The sequence below is a fragment of the Lepidochelys olivacea genome, assembly GCF_965140295.1.
Source record: "Lepidochelys olivacea isolate rLepOli2 genome assembly, chromosome: 10".
NCBI classification, from domain to species: domain Eukaryota; kingdom Metazoa; phylum Chordata; order Testudines; family Cheloniidae; genus Lepidochelys; species Lepidochelys olivacea.
In genome coordinates, this window is record NC_140420.1 from 39,502,057 (window position 1) to 39,529,466 (window position 27,410).

Below are 27,410 nucleotides of genomic sequence, written 5' to 3' on the forward strand. Positions count from 1 at the left end.
TATAAGGGATAGCAAACAGATCAAAGCAGATTACCTAGCAAATAAACAAAAAATGCAAACTAAACTTAATATACTAAATAGATTAGCTATGAATAGCAGATTCTCACCCTAATTGATGGTACGAGCAGGCTACAGATTCTTAAGGCACAAGCTGCATTAGCTTTACAACTTGGGTTTCTCAGGTCTTCATGCGTAGGCTAGAAATCCCTTTAGCATGGGCGCAGCACTTCCCCCAGTTCAGTCTTTGTTCCTCAGGTGTTTCCAGGAGTCTTCTTGTATGGGGAGTGAAAAACCCTGATGATGTCACTCCCCTGCCTTATATAGCTTTTGCATATAAGCTTGGATCCCAGACCAATCTGTGGAAAAATACTGACATCCCAAGATGGAATCCAGCATCATGTGGCCTGGTCACATATCCTTGTACAGTCATAGCAGCCATCACTCACAGGTTGTCTGTGGAGTTCTCAGGAAGGCTCACCAGGTGGGAGATAAGCTTCTCCTAAAGCCTTTTGTTCTCCCTAATGGCTCATTGCCCTCAGTAGGCCCTTTCCAACCAGCTATCTAGACTGAAAGCATCTTGTCTAGTGGGCATTACACAGGTGTAACTACATTTGAAATACAAATACATATTCAATATTCATAACTTTAGATACAAAAATAATACATGCATACAAATACGATAATCATATTCAGCAAATCAAAACTTTTCCAATGACATCTCACATGATTTATCTTGTACAAACTGCATCATAATTATGTCATAATCATATCATAATAATATCACTCTGAAAAATATGGGGTGCAGTGCCACAATGGCGTCTGGGGGATCAGAGATTAGAGAGGAGGTCTGAAGGAAGCAAAGAAAGAGGGGTCAGGGGAGCAGAGAACAGAGGGGGGCGGTATCTGGGAAGAAAAGAAATCAGAAAGGGGCTTGGGGGAGCAGAAATCAGAGGGTGAGAGAAGTTCTGGAGTGGGGAAGCAGGGATCAGAGAGAGGGTGTGGGGGGAGCAGGAATCAATAGAGAATCTGAACTAAATTCACGGCTGGCTTTAGCAGGCATAACACCATTACTGTGAATGAGGTTGCACCTGTTTACCCAGCAGTGTGCTGTGCTTCTCTCTGGGGTAAGGGCCTGCAGGAGAGTCTGCTTGGGGGCCAAGGGAAGAAAGATCAAGGAGTTTGGGGTTTGTTGGGAGAAGAGTCCAGGAGGGGGATGTCAGTGCAGGGATTCTCCATCTGAACTGAGTTTCAATCCCCAGCCAGATGAGCTAGGCTGTGCATGTAAAACACACTGCCTTTTGCCTGCAAACTTTATGTCCTTCAAGTAGAGCTTGAAGCAATCACAGTGGGGTTCCCAGTGGCGGCTCAGGCAGGGAGCAAATGGAGTTTATTATTCAGGCACCCATCTGGCGCTGTCTCACAGGTGATGCTCTGAGAGAAACAGGAGTGAAATGGACTGGGAGGGCTGGGAGACTCACAAGGGACCAACAGGATGATCCTCAAGCCCCAAAGCTCCCAAGGCTGCTCAGATTCAGAAACTGGGGGAATCACTGGGCTGGGCCCCTCTGTTCACTATGGGGAGACTGATATTTTGTGAGGACTGGGACCAGAAAAGTGAAGGGTTTTAGCCCTGGGTGCATCTAGGACAGCATTTCTCAAATGCGGCCATCATGGCCGCATTTGGCCACAACAACTTCCTAAGCGGTGATGTGGAGTAGGGAACGCATTGGCTCCTCCCCCTCCCTCCCTGTTTCTCCTGGATGCACTGCTCTGCATGTCTCCAGAGGCAGATGGGGCACAACACTGAAGGAGAAAGTGAGTTCTCTAACTGGGGAGGGACGGGGGCTTCGTGGACTTCAGCTCTGAGGTGGTTGGGCAGTGGGGACTTAGGGAACCTGGCTGCAGACCAGGGCTCCATCCATGGGGCTTCAGGCCCCAATACCCAGCTCTGGCCATGGGGTTTCAGATGCTGACCCCCCAGCTCTGGCCATGCAATCTTGGCCTTCAGCCATGGGGCTTCAGACTCCAACCCCTGGCTATGCAGCAGCGGGCTCTGATCCCTGGCTCTTGCTGTGTGGTACCGACCCCTAATCCTGGTGGCGGCTGTTGGCCCTGAGAACTGACCCCTGTCCACGCACTCCAATCCCCAGCCCTGGCCACTGACCCTAGGTGCCAACCCTGGGGTTCCAGTGGCTGGCAGCCCTGGGTGAAGATCCCCAGCTGCAACTGCTGGCCCTGGGTGCAGATCCCCGGCACTGGCCTTGGGCTCTGGCAGGTGCTGGCTCTGGATGCAGATCCCAAATGCCAGCCCCCAACACTGGTGGCAGCCGACCCCTGGCTGCATACTCTAACCCCCAGACCTGGCCACTACCCCCGGGCACTGCTCCTGGATGTCAACTCTGGGTTCTGGCAGATGCTGGCCATGGACTCTGATCCCCAACCCCAGGTGCAGATCCCCAGCCCCAGTCACGCAGCAGCAGGTGTCAGCCCAAGGCTCCTGTGGGTGCTGGCCCAGGACATTGACTCCTAGCCCTGGCTGTGCAGCATCAGGCGTGGACCAGGACTGGGTGCTGGCTCCAGATGCTGACCCCCAGCTGCATGGTAGCGGGTGCTGATCCCCAGCCCTGGGCGCAAAACCCCAGCCCTGGCCACACAGCTGCAGGCATCAATACTAGGCTTCAGGGGGTGCTGGCCCAGGGCACTGACCTCCAACCCCAGGCGCTGACCCACACACCCAATCACGCGATGGCGGGGCCCCCCATACATTGCCCCTGGCCTCTGCTGCCTCACCCACCCCTCCATCCATCTTCCTTGGTCACTGCTGCCTCACCCCCCATTCCTCCATCCAAGTCTTAACTTGCCAGGCCTTGCTGTGAAAAGTGATATTAACAAACATACAAATATCATTTTTCACAGTATTATTTTTATTACTGAGTATGGAAAAAAACCCTACATAAATAAATTACAATGATTTGGGTGTGTGTCCATGCATAGCTTTTTGTTTTTCCGAAAGTTATTTAAGTATTTTAGGAAAAAGTGTCAGTGCGGCCATGAGCAAGAGTTGGTGGCTGCACTCTGAGGCCACCAAAAATTTTTTGAGAACCCCTGATCTACGAAGAGTGCACACAGCTGTCCCCGTGCTGCCTCTGCCTTGGGAATCACAGCCTTAAAGACATCCCCACAGCTTCGCCAATGCTGCTGCAGGGCCTGATGTGGCAGCCCTGTTAAGTGGATACATACTTGGTTAAAAAAGGCAAACAAAGAGTAACTATTAATGGAATGATGTCGGATTGGAGGGATGTCCCAAGTGGGGGTCCAAGAGGTCCCAACTCTGGGTCCAGAGTTCTTCAACATTTTTATTAATGACCTGGATGTAGGTATAGAGTGCATACTGATCAAATTTGCACATGACGCAAAGCTGGAGGATACCAATACTTGCTAATACTTTGTAGGATAGGGCTAAAATTCAGCAAATCTTGACAAATTGGAGAACTGGACTATAGACAACAAAATGAAATTCAGCAAAGACACATGTAAGGTGCTACATTTAGGGGAAAAAACCAAATGCACAAATACAGAATGGGGCTTGGCAGCAGCACTTTTGAGAAGGATCTGGGAGTTGTGATGCAGTTGCAAAAACAGCAAATGCAATTTTCAGTTGTATTAACAGAGGCATATCATGCAAGTTACAGGAGTGATAGTGCCACTCTACTCAATGCTGGTTAGGCCTCAGCTGGAGTACTGTGTCCAACTTTGGTGGCCAATATATAGAAAGGATGTAGAGAAACTGGAAAGGATCCAAAGGAGAGTGACAAAGATGATCAGAGGGATGGAACACAAGCCATATGAGCAAAGGCTGAAGAAACTGGGTATGTTCAGTTTGGAAAAGAGGAGATTGAGGGGGAATATAATAGCGGCCTTCAAATACTAGAAAGGCTGCCATTAAAAAGGTGGAGAAAAGTTGGTCTCTTTTACCACAGAGGGCAGGACAAGAGACAATGGGTTCGAACTACAGCCTAGCAGATATAGATTAAATCTGAGGAAAAACTTCCTAGCTGTAAGCACAGTAGGACCATGGAACAGATGCCTAGGGAGGTCATAAAAGCTTATTCGCTGAAAGTTTTCAAAAGACTGGATAGCCATCTGTCTTGGATGGTTCAGACACAATAAATCCTGCATCTTGGTACGGGGTTAGCCTAAATGTCTATAATTCCCTCACACAACTGTGCCAGTGCTGCTGCAGACCCAGCTTGTCCTGTCCTCTATGCAAAGTTTTGGGTGGATGGCCTGGGGCATCTGTAGGAAATGTTCCACTAGGCACTGACCTGCTGGAGGAGTCCAACGGGGTATGCTGCAGTCGCATTCAGTATTCAACCATGCATTAGTTTCCATTCAGTGTTGTCTAGTCTCTCTTCCCTTCCTTTCTGAGGCCTCTTGGAGAGGAGGTGAGATCCTGTGGGCTTTGCTGTGAGCAATATCATGGTGACACACAGTTCTGTAGCTCTATAGCTCCTTCTTGGCACCTCCATGGGGTTGTGTGGCCCTCATCGCCATGGTATATGAGAGATTAATAGAGATGTCACCTGTGTGAGGCGTGCAAATTGTCTATAAGAGATTAGCACCTGCACAGAGAGCAGCGAGCTCAAATGGACTGCAGGGAAGGTTGCAGTGGTGCAGGGGGAATGAGGAAATGCTCCAAAGAGCTGCCAAAATGTTGACCTCTTCTGCCATCAAAGTGCTTCACCCTCCTACCCTGAGTGTGGGTCTCGGGCCCATCATCACTAATCCTGTCCAACATCGTAGCTGCTTCTGCTTGGCAGAGAATGATGCCCCTTGCTCTGCAACAAGGATCCAGCCATGGGGACTGTGCCTTGGTCTCCTCCAGGCTGGACTATGATAACTCACTGTGCTGTAGCTGGGCCTACATATGGAAACCACGCTGAATCTCCAGTTTGTGCAGAAGGCAGAGCCCATCTCCTTAGTTAAGGAAGGGAAGCACAGGACTCTTCACACCAGGGTTCCTTGCTCTCCAGTGGATCAACATCTGCTTTCAGTGCCAATTCAAGGCCATGGACTTGAATGGCCAGGGACCAGCTGCATCAGAGACCTCCTCTCCATCCTGATCTCACTGAGACAGCTGTTCTCCCTTGGAACAATGCAGATGACAGTGCCCAGTGTGGAGTCCTTGGTGAGGCTTTCTCCACTGAGTTGTTCAACTGCTGAATAAGCACACAGAGGAAGACCACGCCAAAGCCTGTCATTATTCCTAGTGTGTTGCAAGACTCTCCTCTTTGAAAAGCCACACTGTGTTATACCAATAAAATAAAAACCAGCAGGATCTTATTAAAGGGGATAAGACAAAATGTCACATTTATTGTGAATACAAAAAGAATCGTAGTAGGCAGTCAGTTATAGCTATAACATTTCATTCAGTTTCACATTCAGTCACACGTTCGTTCATACACACACACAGGTTCTGCAGCTGCTGTATAGTTACCAGTCCTGAATATAGCTTGAGTTTGTGGCTTGGGTTCATAGCTTGTGGTGGCTAGCTGGCCAGGAAAGCCAGGCACAAGGAAGAGCCGGGTCTCTGTTGGACATGCACCGATGCCTTTCCATGTTGGCAGCAGAATGTTACCCTCCAAAGTCTTCCATCTCACCCATCCTTTTTGTAGGCTTTAGTTTGAATCCAGAGTCTATAGGTCTTGCTGTGTCACGCTGCCTCTGGGTTCGGTGTGATTGATCACCCGTCAATTACAGACATGACTTTCAGCCTAGGACCTGGCTTTAATGTTTCTTCAATTGCACTTTTGTTCTTTTCTTTTGAGGGTGGACTCCTCTTACTTTGTCAGAGCTGTTGTCTGCATCTTCAACTGTTGGGTGTTTACACCACTTTATTTCATCAGGACAGGCTGGGGCTGGAGGTTGATTCCATCATCCATACATACCTCATTCACACATCTGAACTAAACTAATAAGATTACAGCAGGGTTTTGCAAAAATGAAGGTTGCAGCAAGCTTTTACAAAATGGAGTGAGCATTTTAAAATGGAGTTTGGGACAAGTTAAAATGGAGTTTGAGTTACAGTATGAACAAGTGTAAGGAATGGCAAACAGTGAACAGAAGTTACAATATAGACAAGTATAATGTATGACAGACAGTGAGCAGAAGTTACAATGTTGTAACAGTGCAAGTTTCAGCGATTTAAGCAGCAATTGGATTGAAAGTGAAACTCAATTAGCCATTTATTGGGGTAACCAGCTTTATGAATGAACGTTGTTTCATTCATAAAACTTTGCTTATGCAGTTATATTAATAAAGTGACCAAACAAAAACAATTTCATTGATCAGTTCTACAACTGCAGCAATCTCAATGACAGGTTTCAGAGTAACAGCCGTGTTAGTCTGTATTTGCAAAAAGAAAAGGAGTACTTGTGGCACCTTAGAGACTAACCAATTTATTTGAATATGAGCTTTCGTGAGCTACAGCTCACTTCATTGAATGCATGCCGTGGAAACTGTAGCAGACTTTATATATACACAGAGAATATGAAAAAATACCTCCTCCCACCCCACTGTCCAGCTGGTAATAGCTTATCTAAAGTGATCATCAGGTGGGCCATTTCCAGCACAAATCCAGGTTTTCTCACCCTCCACCCCCACACACAAATTCACTCTCCTGCTGGTGATAGCCCATCCAAAGTGACAACTCTTTACACAATGTGCATGATAATCAAGTTGGGCCATTTCCTGCACAAATCCAGGTTCTCTCACCCTCTCACCTCCCTCCCAAAAACCACACACACAAACTCACTATCCTGCTGGTAATAGCTCATCCAAAGTGACCATTCTCCCTACAATGTGCATAATTAAGGTCGGCCATTTCCAGCACAAATCCAGGTTTTCTCACATCCCCCCCACCCCCATACACACACAAACTCGCAATTACAACCCAGAACACAAAAAGAAAAGGAGTATTTGTGGCACCTTAGAGACTAACCAATTTATTTGAGCATGAGCTTTCGTGAGCAGCTCACGAAAGCTCATGCTCAAATAAATTGGTTAGTCTCTAAGGTGCCACAAGTACTCCTTTTCTTTTTGCGAATACAGACTAACACGGCTGTTACTCTGAAATCTCCCTACAATGTGCATGATAATCAAGGTGGGCCATTTCCAGCACAAATCCAGGTTTTCTCACCCGCCCACCCCCATACACACACAAACTCACTCTCCTGCTGGCAATAGCTCATCCAAACTCACCACTCTCCTTACAATGTGCATGATAATCAAGGTGGGCCATTTCCAGCACAAATCCAGGTTTTCTCACCCCCCCACCCCCATACACACACAAACTCACTCTCCTGCTGGCAATAGCTCATCCAAACTGACCACTCTCCTTACAATATGCATGATAATCAAGGTGGGCCATTTCCAGCATAAATCCAAGTTTAACCAGAACGTGGTGGTGGGGGGGGGGGTGTAGAAAATAACAAGGGGAAATAGGCTACCTTGCATAATGACTTAGCCACTCCCAGTCTCTATTTAAGCCTAAATTAATAGTATCCAATTTGCAAATGAATTCCAATTCAGCAGTTTCTCGCTGGAGTCTGGATTTGAAGTTTTTTTGTTGTAAGATAGCGACCTGCATGTCTGTGACTGCGTGACCAGAGAGATTGAAGTGTTCTCCGACTGGTTTATGAATGTTATAATTCTTGACATCTGATTTGTGTCCATTTATTCTTTTACATAGAGACTGTCCAGTTTGACCAATGTACATGGCAGAGGGGCATTGCTGGCACATGATGGCATATATCACATTGGTGGATGTGCAGGTGAACGAGCCTCTGATAGTGTGGCTGATGTTATTAGGCCCTGTGATGGTGTCCCCTGAATAGATATGTGGGCACAATTGGCAACGGGCTTTGTTGCAAGGATAAGTTCCTGGGTTAGTGGTTCTGTTGTGTGGTATGTGGTTGTTGGTGAGTATTTGCTTCAGGTTGCGGGGCTGTCTGTAGGCAAGGACTGGCCTGTCTCCCAAGATTTGTGAGAGTGTTGGGTCATCCTTTAGGATAGGTTGTAGATCCTTAATAATGCGTTGGAGGGGTTTTAGTTGGGGGCTGAAGGTGACGGCTAGTGGCGTTCTGTTATTTTCTTTGTTGGGCCTGTCCTGTAGTAGGTGACTTCTGGGAACTCTTCTTTCTTTTACACTTTCTTTTTCACTTTCTTTTACAAATTTCCTTGCTAATTGCAGGAAAAACAGAGGAATTGCCCCCCACATTTTCCTGTTTTTATTCTATAGGCAGGCCAGGTTTCAATGACTTTTATCTTTTAAGGGTTATGGGGAAATTAACCCACTGTTTAGTCATTAAATCCCTGAGTTTTCCTTCTTATACAGCAGACCAAGTTTATAATGTTTTTCCTGCTGTGTTAAGCTTTAAGTTTTATTTACAGGTAATAACTGAGAAGCATCATTACCATACGACCTTAAAGGGTTTTTCCAAAAATCATACACACTATACGTTGTTACAGGGATACTTATTATCTTTAAATTTATTAAAAATTATCTTGTTATACCATGCCTTTTATTTAGACAATTTGTTTGCTGACCAGGTGTGTCCTTTATCTGCAGCTCCTTTGTGCTGCTAGTTCTTTCCTTCCTTTATCATTTAGGTAATTTGCATTTTCACAGACACTTCCTGCTTTTGGATTTAAAGCCATCAGCAGCTCAGAGACTCTATCTTAAAAGGGACACAATCAACTTTCACCAGAGTTTTGATTACTTTTAACTTCTGCTTCCAAAACACACAGCAATCTGAAAAAGAAAACCCAACCTATTGTGGCTCCCTTTGGAGCCCTAATAGCATTTTAATTAAGTAGCATGGTATGTTTGCATTTCTTTTGCCCCTTCTACAATATACCCTGCACATGTTCTGGGGCAAATGCACATTCCTTCCATAGTTTAACTTCTATAACATTATCCATATCCATTTTTACATAAGGTGTAACTATTTCTTTTTTTTTTTGCTTACAGAGTTTTCATGTACCTTTATCAAAGTGACAGTCTGATGACTCAGAGCCATTTTAAGACTCAGTGTTTCTAACATTGTTTTTTTGTTTGTTTGTTTGTTTGTTTTGTGCTCTTCACCCCTGCTGTTGCTTCAGAAGGGCACTGTCTTTTATTTATTTATTTATTTACTGCAACTCTCATCTGCTATTTTGTTACAAAAACAAACAAACAAAAAGAATCCAGAATTTTTTTTTATTCTCCTGATTTTGACTGCCCTGCTGCAGTCACAACTTAAAAACATTTTAAATTTTGTAAAGCATTGAGTTACCTTTTAAGGGTTAAATGCCAAATCCCAAAGCCAAACAACTAATTACCTGTGTCTAGCAAAAAGGTCTGTCAGTTTTGCAACTTTGAATTAAAGAGTCAAATGGATATTTAGTGGCATTATTTAAAACAAAAACAACCATCTGGTCCTTAGAACTTTACATATTTACACACACACAGACAGATACATACACATTTTCTTTCCCTTAACATCCCTTCCACACTGCTCTGTTTTTGTTTTTTTTTCATCTTACATTCCCTTAATACATTTGAGGCAGTTAAGTTCCAGTAGAACACCCTTACATCCTTTAGTGATTTTGATTACATTACCCAATAGTCAAACAATTTTGATCAGATTCTCTCTCTGCCTGCCGCCTGCAGCAGTCCCTTATAGACCATTTCTGTGGGAAAAGGGCCCATTTTCCCTCAGAATAGCTGTAAAGGCTTCTGGGGACAGAAGCGTAGTGCTGGTAGTAGTCACTCTACCTGACCCCCTTAGCCTAGACCATTTTTCCAGAAATTTACAGGAGTCCGGACTCTTCCTAAAATACATAAACTGAGCCGGTGTTCCTTTAGGGAACTGTCCCGACTTAGACGTCTGGTTACCCATACAGGAGGACTTTACACACCAATCACACAAGAAGGAAAGTTGGGTTTGTCAGAGCGATGCCCGGTGCAACACACAAAAGTAGCCCATAGGCTACTCCCTCAATCGCCCTTGCTTTCACACCAAGGGTTTTACCCAAGGCACGGTGCGGCTGCAATTGCGCAGATTTCACTCACTCAGATCGTGGGGACAGGAACCCTTTGGTCAGCCGATCCCCAGACGGAGACGGTGCCCAGACTCAAACACACCACAGGGAGGAAGGATAGATACAGAGACAAGACAGTCCTCAGTCCGGACAAAACACAGAAATAATTACCTGACCAGATTCCTGATGTCAGATCCCGGGATCCCTACCAGAACAGAGTGGGAACCAACAGGTTCGATGGCGTAGACTTCACTGTGGTCATGCACCCTTCCGTTCTGGTGGAGGACCGCTCGGGTCAAATGCCCAGGTGCCAGCCTGCCACGGCCATCCTAAGAACGGTCAGGAGTCACACGGCCCCAGTGAAGATGGTTGCCATCTCGGTGGAACCTCCAAATTGTCAAAGTCAGATTCAGGACTCACATCATTTGTTAGGCCACTCTGTTTATTAGCAAAGCACCTTGCTAATGCACCCAGATGTGAGCCCTTCTCTGAGGTTCAAGATAACTTATTTATACAGCTAAGCCAAAGCCAATTTAACATAAGAGACAAAAGAAAGCAGAAACTGACAAATATACATACATATCTTATTTGCATACTAACGTTTACCAATCTCCTAGCTCAGTAGGAGCTCTAAGTTAATTAGTTTGAGGACCCCTTGTCTCACACTCCCTAATGTTTCTCTTCCTGACAACTGTATTTCAACAAACCCTTCAAGTAGCATTTCTTTAATGAATTATAATTTCAATATAATTCATTCTTAATTCATTCTACTTTCACAAAAGTCTATATGGCTTTCCCATAAGGAATGCCCTGGGAGGACAGCATGTGTGGCAGGGTGGGAGTTGCAATATTGGGGCTCCTTTGGCACATGGGTCCCAGAATGGCTAATCCATCTGACTGGGTGCTAATCACCCGCAGTGCGTGATGCACACCGGCAAGGCTGGCGCCCCACTGAAGTGGAGAAATGAGACTTGTGCAATTTCCAGCTGATAGTCTCCCCTGTTTAAAAACAAGCAGGTCTCCTCAAGGCTCTGAGCCATGCACAGCTCTCCCGAAGGCCATCAGTACTGGCGCACAGACAGCTCTGTCATGGCTGTCTCTGCCCAAGGCCCTGAGCAATACAGTTGTGGCAGTTGCTGGAGGGGCTGACCCCCTTTCAAATCAGACGTGACTGCTTTCTCCTGTAAAGCCATCTGCTTGTATGTCTGGCACAACATGTTGTCTCCTCACCTTATTCCATCAGTGCCACAAACTATTTAACTGGAGCAAATACAATGGCCTGCCAAGGTTATAGCTTCATAGATTTTAAAGTCATTATGATAATCGACTCTGGCTTCCTGCATAACACAGGCCACATAACCTCACCCAGTAATTTCTGCATCAAACCCATGACTTCAATTGGAGCTATAGCATCTCTTTTAGAAAGAGATCCAGTCTAGCTTTAAGGACTGCAGGCGATGGAGAATGCCTCACATGGTTAATCACCCTCACTGTTAAAAATGTGCACCCTAGTCTGAATTTGTCTCTCTTTAGCTTCCAACCATTGGATCTCATTATGTCTTTTCCTGCCAAGTTAATCTCTTCACCATGGAGGTAGACTGTGCTCAAGTCATCTGTTAACCTTCTCTTGGATAAACTAAATAGATTGAGCTTCTTGAGGCTCTCATTCTATAGCAGGGTTTCCAGACTTTGAATCTTTCTTGTAGCTCTCTTCTGAGCCCTTTCCAATTTTTCAACATCCTTTTTGAAGTGTGGACACCAGAACTGGACACAGTCTCCAGTAATGGGCTCACTAATGCAATACACAGAGGTAATTCCAGCTTCATACTCCTACTTGATATGTCCCTGCATATACAGCCAAGAATCATGTTTGCCCTCTTAGCCACAACATTTCACTGAGAGCTCATGTTCGGTTGGCTGTCTACCATGCCCCCAAATGCTTTTCAGAGTCACAATGTTCCAGGATACAGTCACCCATCTTCTAAATGTGACCTTCAGTCTTTGTTTCTAAAAGTATGACTTTGTATTTGGCTGTGTTAAAACATATGGTGTTCAAATGAGCAGCCCTTACCAAGTGATGCAGATTAGTCTATAGAACTGACTGATCCCTGGCTGGAAGTTGAAGCTAAGACAAATTCAGATTGGAAATCAGGTGTAAATTTTTAACACTGAGGATAATTAACCACCAGAACAACTTATTAAGATTGAATGGGTTCTTTAAAGACATGCTCTAGTTCAGAAGGGATTACTTTGGGGCAGTTCTCTGGACGGTCTTATACAGGAGGGCAGACTAGATAATCACAGTAGTCCCTTAGGGCCTTAGAATCTATGAACACCTGTGATTATTTACCACTCCACCCGTGTATCTGTCACTTTGCCAGGGAATAAGAGAGAGGATTGAGATTCAGGAAGCTGCTTCTCAAGTTACATGGGCTCTGTCTCTCACTCTCTGAAGATGGACACCTCTGGGGCCTGATTCTTAATTGAGTTACTCTTGGTTTACACTGGGCGAGATCTTACCTCTCCCATTAGGAGAGAAGGATTTTGCTGCATGCCCTTTAGCACTGCCAGTATGTAGCTGATATCAGCCAGAGTTGATGTTAAGAATAGAAAGCTCGTGTGCTGTGGAACAAGGAAGTGCATGACAGTGGGATATACTGGCCATAGCTCAAACTTCATTGTCCAGTCATTTTAACTTACTCCAAGGGTTTTCCCATTTCTGGTGGCTCATGGTCAAGCAGCTGCCCCTCAACCATCGTGAGAGCTCCAGAGGATATGGGGAGACAAAGGGCTCAAGGGACAAATCAGCATTTGCCAGCCGTTCCTAGCACTGCAGCATCAGAGTGGCCACAGTCTTTCCTTCTACTTAAAGTAGAAAAGAGCTGTGGGAACCCTTAGCAGTTACTGCCCTTTTACTAGCAACTGCTGGGTGCAGTGTCAGAAGCCATCCAGTGTGCAGAGTACATATCACCCCATTGTTAGCTCCTGTTCTATTGGAATTCTGTTCAGAATAGTGTTGCCTCTGAGGCAGATGTTTGAAAGGATCTGAATTTGTTTTATTTCCTTGTTATTCCTGCTGCATTTTCTCCCACAACCTGTGTGCCCTGTGGCATGTCTGATGCCTCCCTGAAGGGTGGCAGAAGAGCCAAGAGATGTGCCTGAAAAGCTGCACTGAGCTGACACTAAATGTAGGTGTCTCGGGAGCAGTGTGCTGTTGCTTGACTTGTACTGCAGCAGCAGATTTAGCCTGTAGGCTGAGGCGCCTCTTGCTTAGGTCACAAGGTCAAACCACTCATCAGCCAGAAAGGCAGTCACCCAAGGGCTCCTTGAAGTCTGGGGTCATATTTTGTGTATGGGAGTGTGTTGGCTCCCAATAGGATGGATAAGAGACCTACTACGCAGCTGGCATGTTCATCAACAGATCAGGTACATTGTCCCTGGGCATGTATGGACACAGCATGGCAGGTGTGATCTGCCTGAATGCAGCTGACACGTTCATCAGCAGAAAGGTGACCAAGACTCAGACCATGTCAACGAAGTGTGGCAGCTCAGGTATGGTCTACCTGTACGTAGCAGGGAGCCTTGACAGACCAGAAGTGTGCTGTACCTAGGCCCAGCTGGATCTCCGGGAGGCCCAGCAGCTATGTTCTGTATGTTTGGTAGCACTGTTAGATCTGGAATGCCAGGCAGCAATCAACCTCTCTGCCTCACTGCAGCCTGCAGCTGTGTGTGCTGTGGCAGTGGACTCCCTGAGCCTGTGCTCTCCCCAGCTCTAACCTTGGCCAGAGCACACGCTGCTCTTGGCTAATGCAGCTGGCTGTTGTTTTTGTTTCATCCATTCCTGAGATAGGGCTCTGGAGTGTGCCCTTGCCCCTGGGCCCGAACTCCAAACCATGGCAACGTTATCATCTTCCTGTTTGTCTTCTGAGTGCTTCCATGCACAGCAGGCTGGGGGCCTTGCAGGGGGAGAGGTAGAGCTCTTCACTCAGTGGGACTCTTCTTAGAGAAACACAACAGGCCAAAGGCTGTTCTCGCCCATATGAAACACCAGTGGCTTAGCTGGAGTTATGCCAGCGGGAGCGAGATCTCTTCAGCTCCAGTCCCTCAGGAAAGCGTGCATTGATAAATCCAGTCTGTTTCCATGCCCTCATTTTGCCGTAATGATTCCCTGCTCCCTTTCCACTGGTTTATTCCTCTCTCAGGATCTTCACTGACTGTTAGTTGGATTGGTGTGTAGGGAATTCATTCCTATAACATAGGGCAGGCAGATGGGGGGAGGAGGAGCAATGTGGTCTAGTAGGTAGAGCAATGGATTAGGAGTCAGGCTTTTTAGATGCTGTCCCTAGCTCTGCCATTGATCTTGGGCAAGCCATGGTTAATCCCTTGGTGCCTCAGTCTCTCCGCCTCTAAAATGGTGATAGTAATGTTCACACACACCCCTTTAGAAATATTATTAATAAGTTTTAAGGTCAGAAGGGACCATTATGATCATCTCCTCTGACTTCCTGAATAGCATAGGCCAGGGAACCTACTCCAGCGAGTCCTGCACCAAACCCTGTAACTAGGACTGGATGGAAAACAAGGATGTGTGAAAAATTTCAAGGTTTGCAAATTTTTTTTCATTTTGCATTGGAACAAAATGGAGATCTATGTGAAAGTAGCAGCCCTAGGATATGCTGGGAGCAAATCCCTGCTCTGCATGAGGTAGAATAGGGACTTGACCCACATGCTGCTGACTGCCCTAGCCACTGGGATTGGCTGGTCTGGAATGACTCCGACCCTCATTTTTACCAGAAATTCCATCCTAGACCAGAGGCACCTTCCCGATGAAAATTTAATCCAAACTTTCTGCAAAAGGTCTGGTTTTGACTAATTGGTATTCTCTGACCAAAAATGTCTAGTCTAGTCGAAAAATTCACAGGTAGCTTAGCCAATAACCTGTGTTTGAGCTGAAGCACACTTCGCCTGGATTTAGAGGCTCCAAGTGGTGGGCAGTCCACCACATCCATCAGCATATTGTTCCAGTGCTTAGTGACTTTCAGTGCATCTTATTTCTCATCTGAATTTGTCCAGCTTCAGCTTCCGGCCATTGGATCACGTTATGCTTTTGGCTGCTAAATGAAAGAACCTATCAGAAACCTTCTCCCCATAAAATACTTAAAAGAGGGCCCCTAAGAGAGCTGGAGCATCCCTTAACAGGGCCTATTTTGGCATGTGATCTTTTTGCCTGTGGGGAGGCAAATCATCTATAGGGTGTGTTGAATAGGGCGGTAAATCTCCTGGCTCATCAGAGCAGCCCAAGAAGGCTTGGGTAGGAGAGAGTGATATTGACAAACCAGGTATAACTGATGTGCTGTGTTCAGAACTCTGGATGTTGGATAGGAATTATCAGCTGATTTACAAAGTGCCATTTGGTCCTGTTTGCACTGTGGTGGAGCGATGTTTGGTCCCATTTGCTGCCCTCTCCCCAGGTCTGCACAGATGGATCTAGGAAGGACTAGTGATGTTGTGGAGATAAGGGGAACACAGGAGGGAGCATATGGTGTGCTGCTGCCCAATGCAGCTGGGTGGTAATTCTTGTTCCAAGGCCTCTTCAGTAACCTTCTAGGTGAGGAATTCTACCCTGAGAACATCACTGCTGCCATGATGAGAGCTTTAAGAATGAAAGAATTGACGTGTTTCCAGAGCTGGTTCCATCACTCAGTGGTTAATGTGGGACAGATGAGCTGAGGCCTGGCGTGCCAGAAATGTCTGCCAGAGGCCATATTGGGGAAGCACAGGGGCCCTTCTGAAAGGGGTGAAGATGGGTAGTGGGTAAATCTTGGAATGCAGCTCCTATGTCAACTGCTCCTTGGTTAGTCCTGGTCAGTTAACAGACAGAGCAGTGATGCTTGTTTTGGGTGCAGAACACACCATGATGGGACCACTGTGACCTGCCAATGTAGGGATGGGAAGGGAGGAGGATATGGACAGGGGCATGTGGTGGACACCCAGGATGGGAAGGGAGGATACACTTGGGGGAAGGTGGTAGTTACCTGGGATGGCAAAGGAGGAGGATGCAGATGGGGGAAGGTGGCAGCCACCTGAAATGGGAAGGGAGGAGTATATGAATGGGGGCAGATGGGGGCCAGTGCTTGAGGGATGGTGTGAAATGAGAAGATCTTACGAAGTAGAGATGGGAAGAAAACTGCTTGACTCTGGGCTCTGCTAATGAGATACGGAGCCTGTTGCCTCGGGGTCACTCTCTCAACTACGGTTGGCTGTCTGGTGGCCCTGAGTGAAATGGGTTTGATGCCCTCAGTCCAGGGCCTAGTGCAGGGGTGGGCAAACTTTTTGACCCGAGGGCCACACTGGGGTGCGAAACTGTATGGAGGGCCAGGTAGGAAAGGCTGTGCCTCCCCAAACAGCCTGGGCCCCGCCCCCTATCTGCCCCCTCCCACTTCCCACCCCCCTCAAAAACCTCCATCCATCCAACCCCCCCCCACTCCTTGTCCCCTGACAGCCCCCTCCCAGGACCCCTGCCCTTAACCGCCCCCCAGACTCCACCCCCTATCTAACCCCCACTGCTCCCGCCCCTGCCAGGACCTCTGCCCTATCTAACTGCCTCCTGTTTCCCATCCCCTGACCACCCCGTCCCGGGACTTCCCACCCCTAACCATCCCCCCCAGGACCCCACCCCCTATCCAACCGCCCCCTGCTCCCTGACTGCCCCCCAGGACCTCCTGCCACTTATCCAACCCCCTGGCCCCAGACCCCTTACCATGCTGCTCAGAGTGCTGCCCGCGCGGCGGCGTGGCTGCGGAGGAGGGGGTACAGCAGGAGAGGGTCCAGGGGCTAGCCTCTTGGGCCAGGAGCTCAGGGGCTGGGCAGGATGGTCCCGCGGGCCAGATGTGGCCCACGGGCCATAGGTTGCCCACCTCTGGCCTAGTAGATAGATGCTACATCACAAGCCTGTTGTTATAGCTGATGCTAGCTGGCGTTCTGGTTGGCAGCCTCTGCAGAGAGACCAGGGACAGCCTAGGTCATGAGGCGTGATCTCCCCTCTCAGCCCTAGAGGTCGTCCCTCAAGGTCAGCATGGAGGCACACATGTGGCGCTGGGGAAGTTTGTCACTTTGTTGGGCAAAGAAATAGGATTCAGGTCCCTGGAGTTGTCAATCTAGCCCCCCTCATCCACCTCCACCCCCACCTCCAGCACTAGATGGACACAATGCTTAAAACAAGGGAAGAAAAATTGACCCTGCTGAGCTGCTGAAACCAAACAAGAATGGACCAGAAGTTTCACCCCAAACTTTCCCATTCCACCTGTGATCAGAAACCCGACTGCTGAGATAGCACAAGACAATGTTTCCATGGTCTTTCCAGCCCCAACAGAGGCAGGAGGTGATGTAAACCTACTGTGACAGTGGCTTGAGATTTCCAAGAATCTCAGATAAGCAGGGGACAGTGTGGTCTAGTTGTTAAGGCAGATGACTAAGATGCAAGAGATTTGGGCTGTAGTCTTAACTCTGCCACTAATGTAGTGACCTTTGGTGAGTCATTTCCTCTCCCTTCTTCCCCATCTGTAACATGAGGTCAGTAATATTTACCCACGCTCCTAAAGTGCTTTGAGATCTATGGATGAAGAGTGCTATATAAGTTCAGTACATTATGGTGCATGCCTGAACACCTGAAAACTATGGCGATTGTGTCCTATAAAGATTGGGTGGGAAACTTTCCGCAGCTCATCCATGTCTTTTGCAGTTCACCCATCCCCACCCAGGCTCTTGCTCAGTCTGGTCCCCCGTGGCAGGAGCCTTTGGCCAGCACCTTTGGTCATTGAGGTGGGTGGGTGGAAGGAAGAAGAAGGGACCTGGCTAAGCATATGTCTCTAAGTTGAGGTTGTGCAAGCTGTAACAGGTAACAGTGCAAGCTGTAACAAGCTGTAACTCCTGTGGCCAACAGGAGCTGGATAATTACTGTGTGGCCATGAAGAAGATGGCAGACGATATCCTGTCTCTGCGCAGGCGTGTTGCCAGCCTGGAGGCAGAGAACAGCACCCTACACCGCAATCTGAGCATGCACGAGGAAGTGGGCCGCACATTGCTGAACGACGTGGACGTGGACGTCATGACCAAGGCGGAGACAGTCGACAGGATAGGTAAAGTACGCACTTCCCACCCCCACCTCTGCATGGCCCAGTAGAGAGCGAAGGAAGGAGGAGGCCGCCATGAGGAAGAGTGAGGAGTGTCTCTGACTGTGGTATTACAGGGAGTGGGAAAGTGAAAGGTTAATAGCCTTGGCTAGAGGCAGGCACGGTGTCAGTGACCCCCAGTCCCTGTTATTCCTGTCCCTGCCCTCTCCTCTGGGACTCTCTCTCTTGGCAGATGCTCCTCAGTCCTCACCATCCAGTTTAATTTGTATTTGAATTTGTGGATCTAACAATCTGATTGGGCGCTGTTGGCCTTGGTGAATAGACCTGCCCCATAGCTGTGTCCCCTATTCCCTGGGAGTCCTGGAAGCTGCTTGTATCCCTCAGACATGCCCCCGTGCCACTGACCAGGCTGTGTGGTCTCTTGCAGTGGCCCTCAAGCGCAAACTGGCTGCTGGGACAGTGGAGATGAGCAGGATGAAGGACCGGGTGCAACAGCTGCAGAATGAGCTGATCCGGGTAACTGTGCCGATGGCTTTGGCCTGCTTGGTCATTATTCCATAGAGGGACCCGTGAGTGTACACAGCTCCTGTCCTGAGGGCCTCATGGTCTAATTCAAACAGATATGATGCCCAGGGCACAAGCACAAGGATCTGGGCTGTCCCTAGTGAGGGGAGCTCTGAAGAAGGCTGCATGCAAGAAGGGAGTTTGACAGAGGAGACAGGGCTCAGCACGTGGGACATCAGAGGTTGCTCCCCAGCCCCAGCCTGCGGAGCAAGAGGCCAGGCTAAGGGTGAAAGTCAGCTGTGCTGCACAGCCAACACCCTCTGCCTTTCTCCTGCTATCCCATGCTGGGGGTCTTCCCCTCCAGAGGAGAAAGGAGGCCACCACTCTTTAGAGCTGCACGCTAGGAGCAGCGCATTCCTGGTTACAGGTGGAAATTAACACAGGCTCAGAGAGGGCAGCCTGGTGCCCGGGAGGCCCTCACTGGGGGCAAGCAGCTTGGAGCTGTGGGAGCCATCTGGAGAAGCAAATATTCCAAGACCCCTGGACAGTCTCACTAAGCTCCTGGAGACTGGGGCTGTAGTTTGAGTTCTCTGCTGATTACCCTCCTCTCCTAGCCCTGCAGCCACCCTGATTGACCAAGGGAGGAGAGTGGAGTAACATGGAGTAACAGGTGAACTCCAGTAGCTTTGGCAGCTCAATTCGAGTCACACCCTGCCATGGTTCCTCAGCCTGATCAGCGACTATTAGGAGCCAGAGAGAACCACAGGTCTGCCTGTGTCCATCCACCTCCGTAAAGAATCCCCTGTGCATTCTGATTCCCTCCCCGAGGGATCTGATGGTTTCCCTCCCTTCTCGCCCACCAGAAGAACGACCGGGAGAAGGATCTGGTGAAGCTGCAACGAGCCCATCAGCAGCAGCAGATGGTGCTGAGGAAGTACCAGGAGAAAATCACCAAGATGAAAGCCCTGGAAGACACTGTGCAGCAGCAGGAGAGGGTGAGCAGAGCACAGGTGCATGGGAGGGTTAGGGGAGGGCACCCAGCTGGGTGTCCCACAGTGCTTTGCCCCTCTTCCATGCTGGGGCAACATGCCCTGTGCTCATAGTGCACTCCCTACAGGGAGACCTTGCAACAAGCCACAGCAAAGCAAACCCATCAGGTCGTGTTTGTTAGCACAACCCAGGCACACAGGATCGGGGCCCCATAGTCTCACTAGCAGGGCGGGATCTTCCTGCCTCCATCTGCTCCCTCTTTGTCACCCATTTCCTGGTGGCAGGGCATAGGTGCACATTGTGTTACACAGAAGGTATTGGATGGATCGCTACAACCAACTGCACCATAATGAGCCAACATTCTGCATTAAGTGCTTGGCTTTTCAGGCTCTTGTGTTGGAACCTGGCATGGAAATAGGCGCTGCAACTGCAGGGCATCTGCTTAGCACCGTGAACTCTCTCATGCACCAGAGAATGGGATCTTGAAGTCCTGTGGGTCACCCAGCCCAGAACTTTGGGATGCAGATGCTTTCACTGAGTCTCTGGTATGGAGCGTGGTGACAGTAATTAATGCTAGCTCTGCAGATCAGCCACTCAGCTTTTCAAAGCCTACAGTCTGGACAGCCTTGGGAATCCTGGGATCTGAGTAGCAGCGATCCCCCATATCCCCAGACTGCAGATTTGCTCTAGAAGTGCATTCCTGCCTAGACTAACAGTCCCTTTGCCCAATCCCTGTAGGTCCTCGTCTCTTAGGGTTGTCTGCACTGCACTCTAAGACCAGATCTGTGGAACCAGGCTTGCAGACTTGGTGTTTCAAGCTCACGCTTGAGCATACACACTGCATTGTAAATCTGGCTTTACAACTGCTGGTCTCACGGCCATGCTAACACATCCATACTGCACTACACAGACCCTCTGACTTGGATCTGCAGCTTGAGCTGCATTCACAGCTGCAAAATGACAGGGTTTGAGCCCGAGTCATAGCAGGACTCAGGCTCTGATCCACACCCCAGCAGGGTCCTAAGACCTGAGTCCTGTGACTCCTGAGTGCTTGGTGACCTGAGTCAGACTGAATTGTGTATGGACAGAAGTAGAGCTTTGCCTAAAAGCTGAGGCCAGGTCTACACTACAAACATACATTGGTATAACTATGTCACTCTGGGGTGTGAAAAATCCACACCCCTGAGTGATCCGGTTAGACCGACCTAACTCCTGGCATAGAGAGCACACTATGTCAACAGGAGAGTTTTTCCCACCCACATAACTACCGCCTCTTGGGGAAATGGATTAACTACGCTGATAGGAGACGCTCTCCCGTCAGCATAGCAGCGTCTCCTCTGTGCCGCTGTCACATTTTAAATGTAGACCTGCCCATGTGCAGTGTGGACACACCCTTAAAGGACATGAGGTTCATTGTCTGTGGCCCATACACAGCCCCCTCCAGCTGGGGAGCAGTGCAGCAAACTGAGCATGAGGGAAGGCCAGCAACAGCATTGCAGAGCTAGGCCTTGTCCAGACTAGGGTTGTGGCGTTAGCATGTGTGACTCACATGTTTTAAAAGTCTAGTGCTGCTAAGGCCACACCGCCTTTAACATGCCAACCTCTGGGCTTCACCTCAGCTTGTTTAGCATGAGTTAAGGGCAATGTACCCTCTGCAGACTAGATGTTTAGACCCTGTTAGTGATCATGTGCTAACAACATGCCCCAAATCTAGTCTAGCCAAGGTCTCAGCTCTCTGCAGCACCCTGCTGCTGTAAGGGTTATGTGGGCCTTCAGGGGGCCATGATGGGAGCTCCCCTCTCCACTGAATTTCTGCCTTCCAAAGGTGATTGAGAAGATGGAGCGCATGCTGGAGGAGAAGGTGCCAGAGGCCGCTAGGACCTGTGAGCAACCGTTGGGTAAATGCCCCCCTCTCTTTTTGTGTGAGAGCCAGGGGCTGGGCTGGGCTCTGTTTTATCTGGGAGCCAGGTAGCTCCTGAGTGATGCAGGAGGGGAGGGAATGGCCCAAGTTACAGCTCAACTGGCCACATGAGAGGCAGGTGGGAGAAGCTCATAGGGACCCAGCAGAGAGGCTCATCATTCAGGGCCATACCCTGCCCCCTCCCTTACTCATGTTGGGCAGCACCAACCAATGGGGCTACTTGTGGAGTAAGTTGCTACTCCACGTGATGTCTGGCCCTGTGGAAGGGAAAAGCAGAGCCCCCAGTCAAGGAAGCCTAAAGCCCCCAGGTTCTGATTCCAGTATGGTAGGCTGTCAGGGGCAAAGGGGAGGTGAAATGACCTGCCCTCTCCCTGGAAGGGGGTGGGTAGTGAAATTGCTGGAGGGTATGGAGCCGAGCAGAGGTCTGAGTGGCTTCTCTGCTCTTCTCCCCCAGCTGATAGCTTCTCCAAGGAGTTCTACTCCACCCTGCTAGCCGAGAACATGAGACTGCGGGAGGAGCTGGGCAGAGCCCGCTACCGCTCTTCTCCCATCATCCTGCAGCAGCAAGCCTTGCCGGTGAGATGGGTCACCTTGGGGCCATGCCATGGGGAGGGTCCCCTGTTAGCCAGTGGGAGTGATTCACTTCATGTGCAGGATATTGTGGCTGGCCGTTCAGTTGCTTTATCAGTGTGACGGGTTCCCCCCGGCGTGCCATCTGGAACTGAGGTAACATTGAACCCCCCTGACCCACCAGCCTGGGCTCCCTCTCACACTGTACTGCTGTGAGAATCTGCAAAGCCCTCCAACCTGCACTTTCACCAGCATTCATACACCAGTGTTCCATCTAATTTTTCCCACACATGTGCGGAATGAATTTTGTTATATGCGCCAATACGAAGGCTCTGGCTGGGGGTGCGGGCTCTGGGGTGGGTCCAGGGATGAGAAGTTTGGGGTGCGGGGAAGGTTCACCTCTCCACACCGTGGCAGCTCCAGGGCTGGACCTGCCTCTCTCCCGGCCATGGCAGGTCTGGGCTGGGGCTGGGTTGGGGGCAGGGAAGGGGGGGCCTCTTCCCCAGCTTTGGCAGATCTGGGGCTGGGCTCTGTTGAGGTTGGGGGAGGGGCACCACAGCAGCCCTGAACGCTTGTGTGGCACTTAGTAGGCTGCTGTGCAGCCGCACAGCTCAGAGGAAACTTAGGTAGGGACACACCCAGCTGCAGTTATACGCAGGCTCTCTAACCTCCGGCTTCCCAGTACCATCCTGCCCTGGTCAAATCTGGCCAGTATATGGGTTTAATACCCAGTCCACCTCTCCCTCAATGTGAAGAGAACAATGGACACTTGTAGTAACCAAGCAAAGATTTTCCCCAAGCACTCCAGTCAAAGCTCACTGCTTTGGATTAAAACATAAAACAAGTTTATTAACTACAAAAAATAGATTTTAAGTGATTATAAGGGATAGCAAACAGATCAAAGCAGATTACCTAGCAAATAAACAAAAAATGCAAACTAAACTTAATATACTAAATAGATTGGCTATGAATAACAGATTCTGACCCTAATTGATGGTACGAGCAGGCTACAGATTCTTAAGGCACAAGCTGCATTAGCTTTACAACTTGGGTTTCTCAGGACTTCATACACTGGCTAGAAATCCCTTTCACCTGGGTCCAGCACTTTCCTCCAGTTCAGTCTTTGTTCCTTAGCTGTTTCCAGGAGTCTTCTTGTGTGGGAAGTGATGAACCCTACCCTGATGATGTCACTCCCTGCCTTATACAGCTTTTGCATATGGCGGGAACCCTTTGTTCCAAAGCTTGGTTCCCAGACCAATCTGTGGAAAAGTACTGACATCCCAAGATGGAATCCAGCATCATGTGGCCTGGTCACATGTCCTTGTAGAGTCATAGCAGCCATCACTCACAGGTTGTCTGTGGAGTTCTCAGGAAGGCTCACCAGGTGGGAGATAAGCTTCTCCTAAAGCCTATTGTTCTCCCTAATGGCTCTTTGCCCTGACTAGGCCCTTCCCAACCAGCTATCTAGACTGAACGTATCTTGTGTAGTGGGCTTTACCCAGGTGTAACTACATTTGAAATACAGATACATAGATAATATTCATAACTTTAGATACAAAAATGATACATGCATACAAATAGGATAATCATATTCAGCAAATCAAAACTTTTCCAATGACATCTCACATGACTTATCTTGTACAAACTGCATCATAATTATGTCATAATCCTATCATAATATCACTCTGAAGAATATGGGGTGCAGTGTCATAATCAGGTTGTAAACGCTTTGGGACAGGGACTGTTTCTGCTGACAAGTTTGTACAGCACCTGGCACAATGGGGCCTTGACCTTTGATTGGAGCCTCTAGCCACTACTGCAATGCAATATTATATTGTATTTAAAGAGCTGCCTTCATCACAGCCTCCACAGATCCAAGGTCTGTTCAGCTCCTCTCTCACTGGCTTTTTGCCCCCCAACCCCAACCTCCTCCCCACCCCCCGCATCAGCACTCCCATTATCTGAATTCCATGGAATGGTGGGGGGAAAGGGGTCACTGGCAGCCTGTGTCATGATGGGAAGGGGATGGAGGGCTAGAGTCTCTAAATCTCACTTGCTGGCTGTATTACCTGTTTGCAGGACATGTTCTCCACCAACTCAGAGAAACTGTCTTTGCTGGCCAAGGTGGAGAAGGCGCAAGGTCGCATTCGTGTCCTGGAAAGCCAGGTAATTGTCATGCCCTTTCTCATGGTCATCCCCCCAGTACACACATCCCATCCCCAATCTCCACCCATTGCATGGTCCTGTGGCATGAATGAGAATGAACTCTGACAACCTGACTCACCCCTTGGTGTGCCCCCTGGATCTGGTGTTTCCTTCGAGGTATCTATATACATGATCACAGGTGGATTAGGGGCTAGATGCAGACAAAGCATTGTCTCATCTCTGCTCCTTTCCCAGAGGAGGGTAGGACTTGTTATGGTTTATTGGCTGGTGAAGAGCTGACTCTTGCAATTGGCCTGGAAGGTGATCAGTTGCTGGTCAGTTGTAACTCTTGTGGACGGGAGTTCCACAGTCAAGCACTGGCTGCTGAAAAGATCAATCTCAAACTAGTCTTCCCCTTGAGTCTCATCATCGCTCGAGAGAACAACGTGGAAGGAGAGGCATCAATTTCTGACATAGCCTAGGCCCAGCCCATGGAGAGCTCAGAAAAGCAGACTCAAGGCCTTAAAGCAGATGTGTCCAAAAGCTCCTTTGCCCACCAGCCTCCCTGGCATTGAGCATTTTCACAGGCTTTCCCACAAATAAGCCCCTGAAGGAGGCTGCAGCATGAGTCTAACAGGTCCCCAAATCAGCACTAGTGAGGGGAAATGGACCTCAAAGGAACACCTTGGGTGTGGCCTCAAAGACCCAGTTGCCCAGGTGCCATGTTTCATATTCTCCAAGCTTCCCCTAATTCCAGCAGCGCTTTGCTGTGTATGGCTGGGTATAGGTTATGGGAGGCAGCCAGCTGGGGAATGTGTGGCTTGGATGGGGAAGCCACAGGTGAGCAGTCTGAGTTGCACAAGTCAATTTCCCATGTGTCCGTGAGCAGAGTGGTGGTGCCATGCACCACCACTGCCTTCAAGAGCAAACCCAGGGTGAGAGGGCAAGCAGGGCAGCACTACCATAGTGCTCTGAGTATCTGTTCTCTCCCTCGCAGCTGGAGGAGTCTGCAAGGAAATGGGGGCGGGAGAAGCAGGATCTCAGCACCCAGCTCCTGGAGCAAGAGCATGGCTTTGGGCGCTCATCCAGCACCATCCTGCATGATTTCTCACTGGTCAGTAACATGCCTGCTATGCCTGCCAAGCCACAAGCTGGGCTCACCCAGCTACGGTCTGACTCCTCTCATACTCAGCTGTTCACCCTCCTGCCATGGCCACTGTCCATGTGGCTGGTGTAAGAGCTGCGTTACTGGTCTCTAAAATTGTCCATCTAGTTTTTCTTAGCCAAAGATTGATGGCCAGGATAGGGGACTGTGTAAGGGCTCAGCACTCTTTCTAGGGCACAGAAGCTGCTCAAGGGACCTCCCCTCCCCACAAGAATATCCAGGCTGAAAGTCTCTGTGGTTTGTGCTAGTATAATGTCGACAGACCCCGGTCGTCGGCAGGCGGGATTGAACCAGGAACCTCTGGAGCCTCTTCCACATGAGCTAAAAGCCAGCTGGCTCTTAGTGAAGGCTGTAGAGCAGACTCATTTTATCTGTCTCTCTAAGTGGTCTTGGTGCCACTAGATGGAACAGAACACCACACGCAGGAGGTGTGTGGGTTACACTACCTCAGTATCACACCCCCTCCACACACTCCCAGGAGGAGAGGGGAGGAAGAGGAGAACCAGGCAGAGCAAGCAGAGGTGGAAGAAGAGCAGGAAAGAGAGTGGATCCTCATAGCCAGCCAGTCCTCTGCTGTGGGAAGGACTGTTGGGTTGACTCCACCCATCTGCACCACAGAGGCAGATCATTGGTCTAAATTTTGGTGCCTGAACAGCTGGTCACAATGAATTTCTTAGTCACCCGTGTCCCTGCAGTGTGCAGGGTTGGGACGGGGCTACCCTCTGTTCCCTGACCCACCCATGTGCTCTCTGGACTGCAGCAGTCTCTTAGCCCCCTCCCCCGCCCCTACACACACACACACACACCCTTAGGCTCCATCACAACTGGTTGGCCAGGGCCCTCTTTACCTAAGCCCTTTGACTTCTCCTCATATCACGGGGGGGCTGTTGTCAGACTTGTGACTTCCCAATCTTGTAGGGTGGCTGCATTTGTTGATTGGGGTAAGACTGAGTAGAACCTACCCCTGCCCATTCAGCTGGGTGGACAATCATCCACCATGGCCTGCTCTAGACCACAGGCATGGGGTTTTCAGCATGGCAGGTGGGCGAACATATTACTGAACGGCATACAGGGTCCAGCGCAGAATCTCCTTGTTAAAGCTTTGGGAGGAGAGAGTGGTAGAGCACCAGTCACAGAACCTGGTAGCGTCAGGGCTAGCACACAGGGCACACCCTGGGAACCACGAGATTGGGGCACTGGACACAAAGGACTCTGCCAGCACAGAGGAATGTAAGGGCTGAAAGGAAGTGGGAGACAGATGAATTAAGCTTCCAGGAATATCCCCTGATGTTCATTCTCTTCTCCCACACAGAAGACTTCACCAGACCACACAACACATATCAAGAGGCACCAAATGCTCGATCCTCTGCCCTAACACCTTCTGCAAGATGGACTTATTGGCAGTGCTGGGGAAAGACTGTGAATGTTCTGTCTGGTCTCCCCTCCTTTTCCCACCCCCCACCAAAACCAGACCTCTCCTAGGGGTCTACTGGAGATCTTTATTAAATGCTTGATGCTCAACCCCCAAGTGCTGTTACTGCAGACTGGATGGCCATGGAAAATACCTGTGCCAGGCAGCGCTCAGGGATATGCTTGGCCAAGTGATAGGATCCGGTCTGTGAAGCCCAGATCAAAGCTTGGAGAAGCGCCAGCTATGGGTGCTATCACAGGGCACTGGGGTTTGGGGACTTTGAATCTGGTCCAGAACACCAGCACATAAATCCCTGCCCCAACAGGTAACCCCCCCCCCTCCCCAACCCTATCTCCTCCCCATCTTAAATGACCATCTGTACGTTTCTCTCCCTAAGGCGGTTCAGCTTGGCTTTCAGCATGTTTTCAGCAGCTGATTTTTGCTGGTCCCTTGTATGATCACTTCTGTAGTGTTCTAAGCACAGTTAGA

At 49.1% G+C, this 27,410-nt stretch overlaps 1 protein-coding gene across 2 annotated transcripts in view; it reads left to right on the forward strand.

The window, feature by feature from the left end:
* LOC311527389 (coiled-coil domain-containing protein 33-like) overlaps positions 1 to 27,031 on the forward strand; it is a 58,977-nt gene extending 31,946 nt beyond the window's left edge. The window contains exons 1-9 of one of the 2 annotated variants that reach the window (XM_084641321.1): positions 14,588 to 14,686; positions 18,026 to 18,221; positions 18,643 to 18,731; positions 19,583 to 19,714; positions 21,535 to 21,607; positions 22,085 to 22,206; positions 24,280 to 24,366; positions 25,343 to 25,459; positions 26,823 to 27,031. In XM_084641321.1, the coding sequence (XP_084497447.1) occupies positions 18,050 to 18,221; positions 18,643 to 18,731; positions 19,583 to 19,714; positions 21,535 to 21,607; positions 22,085 to 22,206; positions 24,280 to 24,366; positions 25,343 to 25,459; positions 26,823 to 26,885 (855 nt within the window). In that variant the 5' untranslated portion in view covers positions 14,588 to 14,686; positions 18,026 to 18,049 and the 3' untranslated portion in view covers positions 26,886 to 27,031. Of the gene's footprint in view, positions 1 to 14,587; positions 14,687 to 18,025; positions 18,222 to 18,642; positions 18,732 to 19,582; positions 19,715 to 21,534; positions 21,608 to 22,084; positions 22,207 to 24,279; positions 24,367 to 25,342; positions 25,460 to 26,822 lie in introns of those variants that run through there. The other variant, XM_084641320.1, reaches the window with a different exon arrangement.
* Positions 27,032 to 27,410: the final 379 nt, after the last annotated feature.